Source organism: Poecilia formosa, unplaced genomic scaffold, assembly GCF_000485575.1.
Source record: "Poecilia formosa unplaced genomic scaffold, Poecilia_formosa-5.1.2 Scaffold62, whole genome shotgun sequence".
In the NCBI taxonomy this organism is placed as follows: Eukaryota; Metazoa; Chordata; class Actinopteri; order Cyprinodontiformes; family Poeciliidae; genus Poecilia; species Poecilia formosa.
The window spans coordinates 2,278,632-2,290,060 of record NW_006800001.1 but is presented as its reverse complement, the minus strand read 5'-3'; the positions used below and the strand labels follow the sequence as shown (position 1 = coordinate 2,290,060).

At 38.4% G+C, this 11,429-nt stretch overlaps 2 protein-coding genes across 3 annotated transcripts; one reads left to right on the top strand and one right to left on the bottom strand.

The window, feature by feature from the left end:
- Positions 1-682: 682 nt before the first annotated feature.
- On the top strand, positions 683-5,060 carry aqp7 (aquaporin 7). The gene is made up of 6 exons (XM_007554270.2): positions 683-1,025; positions 3,231-3,357; positions 3,451-3,588; positions 3,678-3,796; positions 4,394-4,611; positions 4,724-5,060. Exons 1-6 carry the CDS (start codon positions 900-902, stop codon positions 4,866-4,868), a joined length of 873 nt encoding a protein of 290 aa, XP_007554332.1. The 5' UTR covers positions 683-899; the 3' UTR covers positions 4,869-5,060.
- Positions 5,061-6,919: 1,859 nt separating this feature from the next.
- Positions 6,920-11,411, bottom strand: tpgs2 (tubulin polyglutamylase complex subunit 2). 2 transcript variants are annotated; one of them, XM_007554272.2, is made up of 7 exons: positions 11,228-11,411; positions 11,052-11,131; positions 10,884-10,971; positions 10,222-10,362; positions 9,965-10,078; positions 9,687-9,850; positions 6,920-7,786 (listed from the first exon to the last, which is right to left on the bottom strand). In XM_007554272.2, exons 1-7 carry the CDS (start codon positions 11,307-11,309, stop codon positions 7,571-7,573), a joined length of 885 nt encoding a protein of 294 aa, XP_007554334.1. In that variant the 5' UTR covers positions 11,310-11,411; the 3' UTR covers positions 6,920-7,570. The 2 variants fall into 2 exon arrangements, with proteins under 2 accessions (XP_007554334.1, XP_007554333.1); XM_007554271.2 differs by having other exon boundaries at positions 6,920-7,789; positions 11,228-11,410.
- Positions 11,412-11,429: the final 18 nt, after the last annotated feature.

The window sequence follows — 11,429 nt, the reverse complement described above, 5'->3', positions numbered from 1 at the left end:
AAGCGCCCATCCATCCATAGAACCATACAAATGGACTGGTTTTGCATTTTACCCCGTCTTTCAAATATCAGCCTCTTGGTGGCACTAGAGGAAAGGTTATTTGACTTTCAGAAGGCGCTGACACTCAGTATTCATGTGAAGCAATTCAAATAGACATTAAAAACTGTACAGTAAATTCTTCTGGCAGAAAGTGACTAGAGGCTTCATCAGCTGTTTTCACTTTAAATCTCATTTCCTCCCTTTGTGTCAGGCTTTTAGCACATGATTGATGTGATTATGTGAACTTTGTAGTTTTGTGTTGTAAAGTGTAGATCATCTGTGACTTTGCAATTTATACTTTGTGCTGTATTTTTTCCACATCTGGACATTTTGTCAATCAACAGAGCTTATGTGTAAAAATGCAGCAAAAACATGAATTTAGACTTGGGAAGGCCCACGATGGATCTCAGTGAAGATCTTCTAGCTCTGTTTTTTTATGCCCTTCTCATAGGAGTGTTGGGCACAGCGAATTGATTTTCCTCATTGGCCAAAAAGTATTGGAGGATCTGGCTGTGGGTTTTGAGTAAATCCGTCAGAAGGTGGGGTTGGATCAGGGCTATAAATTGTGGGACAAACCCAAAGGGTTAGTGAGACAGAGGGAGACTGAGAGACAGACACACACACACACGCGCACACACACACACACACTCACTCACACACAGACAGTGGGAGGAAAGGGAAACAGAAGAGAAGAGGAAATGATTTAGTTTGTTTTTTCCCCCCCACAATTTGACATGGGACTTTATATCTTTTTCACAGGAGTCTGAAGATGAGAGGCCTGTAAGTTTTTAATTTTTTATTTTTCGCCAAATCTATAACCTCTACCAAAAGACTGAAGCAAAGAGGAGACAATCAAAGACATGGGGCAGTCAGTGGAACTGGAGGTCTCCATGCGGGGCAAACTGGAAGTAGGGCGACCCAGGATTTGGCTGAATGAACTCTCACGAGTGGGACTTGCTGAGTTTCTTTCAACGTATGTCATGATGGTAAGACGAGAAATTCAGAAAGGAATCCTGTTTATTCTGTTGTAGTGTTCTTTTATCAATAACTGTCCTTCGTGTTCAAAACATATGATTTGCCTGCATATGTAACAACAACCATATGTCATTAATTATTAATACTGTGCTCTTCACCCTGATAACCTGCCCCAACTCTCTAATGCACACAGACAAGCAGCTTTTTTATGTAACATGTTCTGTGAGAGGGGATTGGTGGGTGCCGGTGGGTGAACCAGGAAACGCTGCGTCACGAGAGCAATGGTCAAGCTGCTGGCCACATGGAGAGAGTTTCAAAAGGCACATGTTATCTGTCAAAAGGTCACAGTAATCCGATACCTAATACACTAGGAGAAACTAGAAGGAAGACTCAGTAGAAAAGAAAATCTTGACAATGACTAGCAGATAAATAAGGGTTGCAAACAAAGTCAAATTTAAACACTCCTTTGACCTAAACACTTATCACATTTTGCAGCGAGAATCCAGCTTTGACTATTTCCTGTTGTTTGTCAGTGTCAGCGTTTTTCTCTCTGAACAGTGTTTCATAGAGTTCAGATTTAGAAGAGACAATGATGAATCATAAGTTTATAACCAAGTAGAGATTGTCTATATAGTACCTTTCTATATGTAAAAAAAAAACCAAACAAACAAACTTAAAAGCATCATAGAGCTTGAAAAAATACAATGACTAGTATATTTTGACTCTAGTTTCTGGTTTCCATCTTAAGAAAGAGACTTGTCCTCTCATGCAGTTCTTCCAGATCATTTTCATTGTCCCCATCCTCTGCCCAGTGTCCAAGGTCTCCAAACCCCCAGCCTTGTTCTAAACTGACAGCCATGGTGATATCATTTATCGCCACAAGCAGCACTTTGCTTAAGCAGCCTGCCTCTTCAGACACCTAGATCCACCGAAGGCGGTGGAGGATTGCTTACTTCTGCCTCAACATCCTGTCTAAAGCAAAAGGGCCAAGCAGGGGCCGCCTTCCATTTCATGCTACTGGATTTCAACAGAGGGATGGATGGCCAGCTTCTTATAGCGAGTGCCTTCCCAGAGTGGGTTGAGGATGGCCTGCCACTTTAAGTAATTGTCCCTAAGTCCTTTGACGGTGTCGAGGCTGATCTGCCTCCTCCACTGACTGATTCTGCCCTCTCTGTTCTATCTGGCTGCTCACCAGAAACTTTCTGCCAGAGATTGTTGTTTTCACTGAGGTGGCCTCTGAACAAACCCCCTCTCTGGGACTTGCTTGACCCACTTGGTTGGGATTGTAGTTTGTTTTTCTGGACTGCTGGAGTAACTTGACGATTCCCACATTTTTGGGTTGTTTATGTCATTCTTGTGTTGGCTTAACACTGTAAAAGACATTTCAAAACAACCACTGCAATGAGACAAAAATGTGTTCGATATGTTGTCTCCATTGTGTGCTTGTTAGAAGCTGTGCAACTGATTGGAGACAGTCTAGTTTATTCTTATTCAAACATGTAAGAGTCCCAGGCATGAAGAGATAAAAACGTGATGGTTATCTCCTGATCGATATTTGAGATGATTACAGATGCTTGGAGGTACAAAGGGTTTTAAACTTTACTGGATTTGTCTATAAGTAGTTGGGATGTAGTTACTGTTTAATGATGGACGGGCACTTAAAACAAAGATAACAGCTTAAAGTATTAAGCAGAGTAAAATGAGTTAAACAGCAGAATATATTCAGCATTTAGATGGTAAAACTTCCTTCCTTCCTTCCAGAAACATCTGGGAATTTAATAAGTTGTAAATCTCAGGAGGAGAATGTTTGATATAATATATATATATATATATAGAGAATGTTTGATATAATATATATATATATATACATATATATATATATATATAGGGAACATTTCACTTTAATTTTGTGTGTGGCTCCAAATCCAGGCCTCCATTGGTTAATAAATTTGATTTCCATTGATGATTTTTGTGTGATTTTGTTGTCAGCACATTCATCTTTGTACAGAACAAAGTATTCAATGAGAATATTTCATTCATTCAGATCTAGGATGTGTTATTTGAGTGTTCCCTTTATTTTTTTGAGCAGTGTATATAAAAAGTAAATCCTGTGGTCCTCTACAAATTTTCACACAAACTTGTTGAAGAAAACCTTAACTTTCACTTAAACTTGTGTTTAAAAAGTTGATATTTTTCCTTTTTTCCTGTTTTGCCAGACATTAGGTCTGGGTTCGGTGGCCCAGGTTGTGACTGGTAAAGGAGGATTTGGGACCTTCTTCAGCATCAACATTGGCTTCGGCCTGGCTGTTGCAATGGGGGTTCATATTGGAGGAACTGTCTCCGGTAAGAGAATAGATCGCTTAAATGACTTCAAAGGCTTCGGTGTTCATATGCAGACGACATGACTCTTGTAACCCTTTTGTTTCTCTTTTCCAGGGGCTCATATGAATGGCGCAGTCTCCTTTGCATTGTGTGTTTATGGCCAACTACCATGGAAGAGGCTCCCCTTGTACATTTTTGCTCAGCTGTTTGGATCGTTTCTTGCAGCAGCAACAGTTTATGGTGTTTACTATGGTAAGTCTGCTGATACTATACACTTGACATGCACTGTCACTGTTCTTTCTGATGGTTTCAAATAAAAAGTTATGTCATTTTACTTACAGACGCCATTTCTACTTATGCTGGTGGAAACCTGAGTGTTACTGGAGAAAGAGCCACGGCTGGGATATTTGCCACTTATCCAGCACCATACCTCTCTGTGTTAGGTGGCTTTGTTGACCAGGTAGCCATGAAACTTAGCTAAAGAATTACAACCACAAATCAGATTTATTGAGTTCATCCCTTTTTCTTTCTTCAACTGTTTTACAAACTTCCTTCTTGTGGTAAAGTTCCATCTGCAAACTGGACTGGATACTGGAAACTGTATGGAGAGCACCTATGAGCATGAACTTCCCAGTTACCTATTCTAAGTCAGATTTAGTTTGTGGACTTGGACTTGGCTATTATAACGCATGATGTTGATTTGACCCATTAAAGCACTGACGTAGCTGTGCCATTTTCATGCTCATATAATAAACGAAACAGTGCACCATGAGATGTTTAAAGGCAGTTTAAACATCTCAGCTCGGTTTATAACACAACTTGGCTTTAAAAACATCTCCGCAACTTCATCCGCTCTCTGTCTGCTGTGTTTCTCGGTCTTCAGTTTTTAGATTTATATTTGTAAAAGAAGAAAAAGTTAAGCCTTGTATCATTTTTCTTTCCATCCCGCTGTTCAATCTAAAATCTGCTGCTTGCAGTGTTTTGCGTTGTTGCATATTTGCCTTTTTCATACCGTGAAAAGCGGAGTTGTCATTATTGTTTGTGTTGTGTTTGCCAGGTGTTTGGCACGGCCATACTGATGCTGTGTCTGACAGCTCTAGGTGATGAAAAGAACAAGCCAGCGGCCAAAGGGGCTGAATCTATCTTTGTGGGTCTTCTGGTGGTCCTCATTGGCATTTCTTTGGGCAGCAACAGTGGTTATGCCATCAACCCCACCAGAGACTTTGGACCCAGGCTCTTCACTGCAATAGCAGGCTGGGGTTTGGATGTATTCAGGTGAACTCAGGGAATTTTTTTTTTGAGATATGCTCCGGTTAACTTTTAACGATAAAATCTGTGTTTTTGGTCACCCCCAACTGTTTCGATATGTCCGTCATTCTCTTTGTAGGGCTGGAAATGGCTGGTTCTGGGTCCCTATAGTGGCTACTCCCATAGGTGCAGTGCTGGGAGCAGGGCTTTACAAGGTATGTATACAAATGCACCACCCAGCCGTCTCTGAACAGTACCAGGAGAAGGATCCCAGTGAGGAATAATCTCTCCCGCCAAAGAAGAAGCGAAACATCTGTTCCACGTGAAACTTGAAGCAAATGGAAACAATAAAGAGCTTGTGCAGCTGTGAAGATCTGAGGATGCTGTTGAAACATGCTGCACAACATTCCTGAAGCACTTGAACAATACCTGCAGTGCGCATAATTTTATAATAATTAAACCAATTTACAAAATTTTCTGCTCACGTATTCTTCCTATTTTTTTTAAACTTTGAAGGAATTAACATGCTTAAAACAAAGATAATGACGTTTCTTGCCACACAGACAATTAAAGACAATTGTTTTGTGATTAGTTTTTATCTCCCATCGGGAATAGCGGCGTAGGCATGCTTGGAAGACAGAAGTATTATGAGGCAAAAGATCATACGGCAGTGATCAGAGCCTGGGGTCCTTCGTGAAATGTCAGGGTATGCAAGACGTAAACAACTTTTTGAAAATAAATAGAAGCAGCAGGAGCCAGCTCCTCACAGCGTTCAAAGGGCAGCAGTACAAGGACTGAAATAAGTTCCCTCAAGTAGATTTCCGTCAGTTCAATGCACAGCAGTCTGGAAGTCTAGAAAATATTGATTAATGGTGTCTGATCAGGTTTTCTTTTTTTACACAAAGTGTGACAGATAGAAAAAAGATGCTCCTGAAATGATGCAATATATTAATATATGCCTTTAGTTTGTCAACGTTGAGTAAATAACCACAACACTCAAAGTCGCAGTGCTCCAAAACATTTTTAAACTTTGGGAAGTTTAAAATGCATAAAGCTGAAGCCTGCGTCAGTGATTACGTCGGCAGTAACCTTCTTCTGGGTCCTGGCCTGTTGGCTGAGTAAATGTCCTTACATCCTCATGTACAAACACAATCACAATAGGGGTTGGGGGGAATCAGTTTATCCTTTTCACTATTTTGTGTTTAATATTTAGGCTTTTTGTCTTGTTGTCCTTTTACAAAATCTTGCGTCCAGACGGGATATTTAGAAAGGACGTGTCGGTTTGAACTTGTGGCTTTGAAAGTATTTTGTGAATGTTTTCTTATAGTTTGCTATAAGATAACATGACTTTCAGACTTGAATATATAATCTCTACTGACAGGAGGGCCCTTGGTGCTATTTTAGGTTGTTCATAAGTTAAAATCTCTCATATTTTCAAAGAGTCTAACTGGTTCAAACAGGGATCAGAACCGCAATCAGCACAAGTCTTTAGACAATTCTATGAATTATATTATAATGATGATGGACTTAAGATTTCAGTTTTATTATGTTCAATCGCATCTTAACAAAGTCCTTAACTACAAAGAGAAACAAACTATCAGAATGCAAGAGGATTTTGATTTAGTCTTAATTCTACATTTTTGACTGAAATATAATTCAGTTTTATTGCCAATTTAGTCCTTTCTCATTTCCTTTTAGAATTGCTTTGATTTATTAAACTATATTTTAGTTGACAAAAGTTAGTGGAATAATCTATGAAGTCAGACAAATAGATTTGTTTAGGGTCTCTTATGACTTAAATGAAAATAATTTCTTAGTGAAATATATAATCTTGAGAAACACTGCAACTGCACACAGTTGAAATTAGATTTAATTGGTTTTCAATATTCTTTACTTATTAAAGAAAATCCTGACCATTTTGTGGTAGTTTTTAGTCATTTTTGCCGTTTTTCATTTTTGTGTCAAAAACGAACACTGTAAAACTACGATGAAAAATCCTACTCAACAAAAACACGGGATGAAATATCACGTTGGACCAAAACGGAAACATGTGGGTTATCTTAATGACAAAGTTTTTGAAATACCACGGACCATGAAGTTATGGTCACATAACTTCATGACCATAAAGCAGTTCTCTTTTATATTTTCTGGAAGCAGAAAACATGAAAAGAAAGATTTGTTACTGGTTTAATACCAAATGTTTTCTATGATTGCTTTTTTTTTTGTAACAGTTAGTAGGAACACTGATTTAAAGGAGCTCAGATTAGACATCAGCCAGTATAAGACACACTTTATGACGACCTCGGGTGCAAATACCACAACACCTACACAGACATTTAAAACAAAAGTGTAACAATAATTAGTCATTTTATTCAAAACATAGGAGACAATCATAATTTCTGCAGCAGTATTGACATATTGCTTCTAAAGTTATAACAATCTTGTATACATTAAAACTTGCATTTAATTATTATGTCAATTTCTATACATTATAAATAAGAAAAACAATATAAAATAACGGCAGCAGCAGTTTTCCAGTGGTTATTGCACACATTTCTATTCCCTTTTGCATTCAAGCTAAATGTCTAATATTAGCTGGTGATGGGTGGTATACTTGTCTCAGTTTTTTGTTTTTACAAGAGCATAAAAAAAACAAAACAACACAAAAGGTGGTGTGAGATTTTTTTTTTTGCAAAATATTTGTATACCTAGAAACCAGCGACTGGCCCAAGGTCAGCTCAGAAGGATTCATTTTCTGGTAAAGTTTTAAATCCGTCAACATCTCGTAAATACCAAACCGAACACAGGCGAGGCCATTTAAATCCTGGTTACGGACTACGCATGCTCCACAACGTGCTCTAGTGTTACAAAAACCTGCGTTCAAGCAAGCAGACGACAGCAGATCAGTCTTTTTAAGATGTGGTGGCGAAACAGACGAAGAGAAAGCTGCACAGCAGCAAACGTCTCTCTCCAGATCGGATTGGTTTCACCGTTTTGCTCCACCGTGTCTTCCCGTGCTGCCTTGCCCTTTAGCAGCGCCTCCAGAGTTGCACTGGGCCGACTGCTTCTTCTTGGGGGGCGGTGCCTTGGCTTTGCCTCTGAAGGCCTTTGTGGGATCCAGCTTGTTTAGAAAGACGTCTGCAGCCGAATCCGTCTGGCTAACCTCATTGCTGAATATCAGGGGCTGGTAGAGGGACGCCCACTGCTGCAGAGAAAACCAGCACATGAGAACATGAACACAACATCTACTTGATACTCCAAACAGAGTTGTGACAAAAGGTTTAGAAGATTAGAACAGAGGATTAAGAAATAAAATAATATCCATACCGTTTTTTTTTTTTTTATGTTTTAAAACAGCAGCTAGATGTGTTTTAAAGTATATAAAATAAACCATTGTGCTAAAAATACAAAATAAGATAAAGCTACAGTCAGGGATCCCCCAAAGTTTTACATTGTTGTGGAAATTTCTGCTATCAAAGAATGAGAGTCTGTTCCACTAACTAGAGAAAGATTAATCTTCCTCTTCACTTCTATTCGAAGGCAAAAGTGTTCGAAGACCCGTCTCACTGAACATCACATATTTATATAGACACAGCGAAAAAAAACAACACACCCAAAGTCCGAACTTATCTCTGTTACCAGGTGGACAACAGAGCCACATTTTTATCCACTGTCATGCAACCGCCCCTTGGATGGAACAATTTCAGTTGGACTTTCGTTGGAAAAGAAAGAAAAAAAAACAACAACTCACACCCAAACATGAATGGCAGGAAATGAGAGCTGACAAGGAGTCTTATCAGAAACCGCTAGAGCTTCCTACAGCAGAACTAAACTCATAGGTATATGTGCTCTCACATTTACACAGCGACGAAATGTTAAGGAGAAACATTCATATACATTCAACACTATCAATCCAAAATTTAGATAAAATTACAATGAAATAAAGTTGAAATGACATTTTCTATTACAACATTTAAAATTCAACATATTTTCAGGGTCAAATTTCTGGAGGGCAAAAATATTTACGCACTTCGGTTTTATCTGTACGTTCCAAAAATCACAAAACGACACAAAAGTAACGTTTGCTTGTGATTTAGCTTTGTGGTAAAGAACTATGTCAATCCTTCTTTGAGATCTAGACGTTAAATCAGATCCGTTTCGAAAACTGCTATATGGAAACTTGTCAAATCGAATTGTATTATACCCCATTAGCTAGAAATGGTTTAAATCACAGTTTGTAATGGGTGGTGCCCTGATTTGTTCTTTTTTTTTATTATTCTAAAACACTGGAAGTTTTAATGGTACATGTTTAACATCTGAACCACAATCAGTTTAACAGCCACAAGTCCAGTTTAAAGCCCAGATGTAAGAGAAACAGTAAAAATGCCATTTTTTATTCCTGAATATTTATATAAAAATGAATGCAAAGGACATTTGTTTTAAGGACGACTTCTTTTTTCAAACTTTCCACAACTGTATTTCTCTATCAGTCTGAGGATTGACAGGTAAATCACAAAACAACACAATCATAATCAGATATACAAGTGTGGAAAGATTTGAAACTGACAGAAATAGCTTTTTGAACTACTACTACTACAACCATATAATTGTTCAAAGGAAAAAGGGAAAGTTTCAGTGTCCTACACACACGCGCGCACGCACGCACACACACAATGGGATAGTGAAGAAGTTAGCCAGTAACTGGAGAATATATCAAAAAGCAGTTACGTTAAAAAAGCTGAACATCTCTCCAAGATTAAAGAAAATACAAGACTGAAGAGACCCACATCAACACTGCAGCAGATGCAGGAATTTCTAACATGACATGGTTGTGATCCATAGAAAAGTTGTGTGTAGAGCTGAAAATGTGTGTGAGAAAGGTGATCTACAAACCTAGCCTGGTTACACCAGTTATTTTAGGAGGAAGGGACCAAAATGCCAGCAAAATGTTTAAAATACATATATACTTACAGCTTTGAAACAGGTGTAAATCCCTCCCTTTTTTTTGGCTTATTATGTATGTAAATATCTGGTTTCGGTTGAGGATAAGAAATAGCAAAACAAGATACAACAAAAAAAATTTACATCCTCCCATTATCTACCTTAGCCTGCGGGCTTGGACCATATGGTGTGTAGGCATACTGCCACTCAGGTAGGCCCAGGTGTGTTATCATCAGTCTGTAGTAGGCAGTAAATGTTGCAGTCAAAAAATGCCAGCACAGTGAGCGGTCCAGGAACCAGATTTCACTGTGCTGTGCGACCACTCCTGAAAAACAAAATGGCGAGATCAACATGACGTAACAGAAAATATCACCGTCTTCAGGTTTTCTCTGTGCTTCTAATTAATAAAAGTGATATTATGTAAACATGAACGCAACACCTGGAGTGCAGTTTTTGTAAACCAGACACACTTTTCCATTCCCGCCGCAGGAATCCAGCTCATAAATACGACTCCGGGCATCAAAATGAGGCTCAGACGGTGCAGGCTCCAGTCCTGACAAAAAGAGGAAATAATGCATCCCGAACAAATATTTACTTTCCTGTGCGAAGAAGCACACGCAGCATAGATGTAATTGAAAGTGGCACACGGAGGCTGTTGAATAAAGCATGTGCGTGAATCGGTCAGGTGAGTTTTACCACTTTCTGAGCTGCTCTCCTCCCAGTCCAGGTCGGCCAGCGATGGGGCATTAGGGAGAGAGAAAACAGACGTAGGCTGAAGCAGCGGGCACAGCCTGCCCACGCCGTTAATCATCATGCAACCTAAAGGGACGCACTCATCTGAAAGATAACATACAGTCATGGATGAACGGATAAAAAATTTTAAATTAAAAAGTCGTTTTTAGTGGATACAACTTAAATATGTTCTGAATAAATCTAAAAACTCACTAATTAAGTGGGTGAAATATCAGTAGAACAAGCTAAATATTCATGGAACATTTTGGTTATTTCAAATAATACATTTAAAAATGGGGACTCATGTAGATCAATCACACACTAAGTAGTTCAATCATTTATATTGATTTACAGGTAAAGAATTATGTTTATCAGAAAACTATGTCATTACACAAGATATATATATATATATATATATATATATATATATATATATGATATTGTATTTAAAACTAATGTAAATACAGTTTTATGCAATATTGTAATTTTCTGAGGAACTGTAATTTATGAAAATGACCACAAATAAACATGAAACATGTAAGGAATTAGTATTTATAGTTGTAATAAATTACCTTTTAGTACATCGTAAACTTGCTAAAATTGAGCTATGCTAGGAGGCCACCTACCGTCCAGTTTAACACTCCAGGTTAATGTGAATCCATCAGTGGTCAGATAGAAGTCTCGCAAATCCTCTGGTAAAATACACGTGTTTTTCTAAAATAATATAATGAGTTACACATAAATATGATAAAAGGCAAAACGAAATTATTGAAAAGGTGCTAATTTTATTCTACCTGCTCCCAGGACAGGAGGGTCCTCTTTTCTGCAGGGTCTCTCTCTGCGAACCGCAAATCCACCACCCCTGGCATGTTTTCTGGACCAAAATGGACAAAAAGCAAAACATGTTTAAAAGGTAACATATTTATTGCAAGCTAGTCTCAGCATAAATGGCATATAAGACAATACAAACCGAGTATTCGAGTAATTCCGAGGGTCAGCCTCTCAGCAACACCTTTGAACACAAACGCATCTTTTGTGTCTTCCATTATCATAATTTATGCACAAATATTAACAGAAATTTCTCAGAAATCCTTCACGCATCCTTCCTTCTGCATCGAGTCACAGGAAGCGACAAGAGCAGTTTACAAGCAAACCTTGACACATATTTTGAC

Bases quoted from the DNA above. Each gene is read 5' to 3' on its own strand.
- aqp7 (XM_007554270.2), top strand. From the start codon at position 900: ATGGGGCAGTCAGTGGAACTGGAGGTCTCCATGCGGGGCAAACTGGAA. The intron at 1,026-3,230 runs GTAAGACGAGAA...CTGTTTTGCCAG, and splicing joins TTTCAACGTATGTCATGATG to ACATTAGGTCTGGGTTCGGT. The intron at 4,612-4,723 runs GTGAACTCAGGG...TTCTCTTTGTAG, and splicing joins TGGGGTTTGGATGTATTCAG to GGCTGGAAATGGCTGGTTCT.
- tpgs2 (XM_007554271.2), bottom strand. From the start codon at position 11,309: ATGATAATGGAAGACACAAAAGATGCGTTTGTGTTCAAAGGTGTTGCT. The intron at 10,363-10,883 runs GTAGGTGGCCTC...GTTATCTTTCAG, and splicing joins CTGGAGTGTTAAACTGGACG to ATGAGTGCGTCCCTTTAGGT. The intron at 9,851-9,964 runs GTGTTGCGTTCA...TTTGTTTTTCAG, and splicing joins TTACAAAAACTGCACTCCAG to GAGTGGTCGCACAGCACAGT.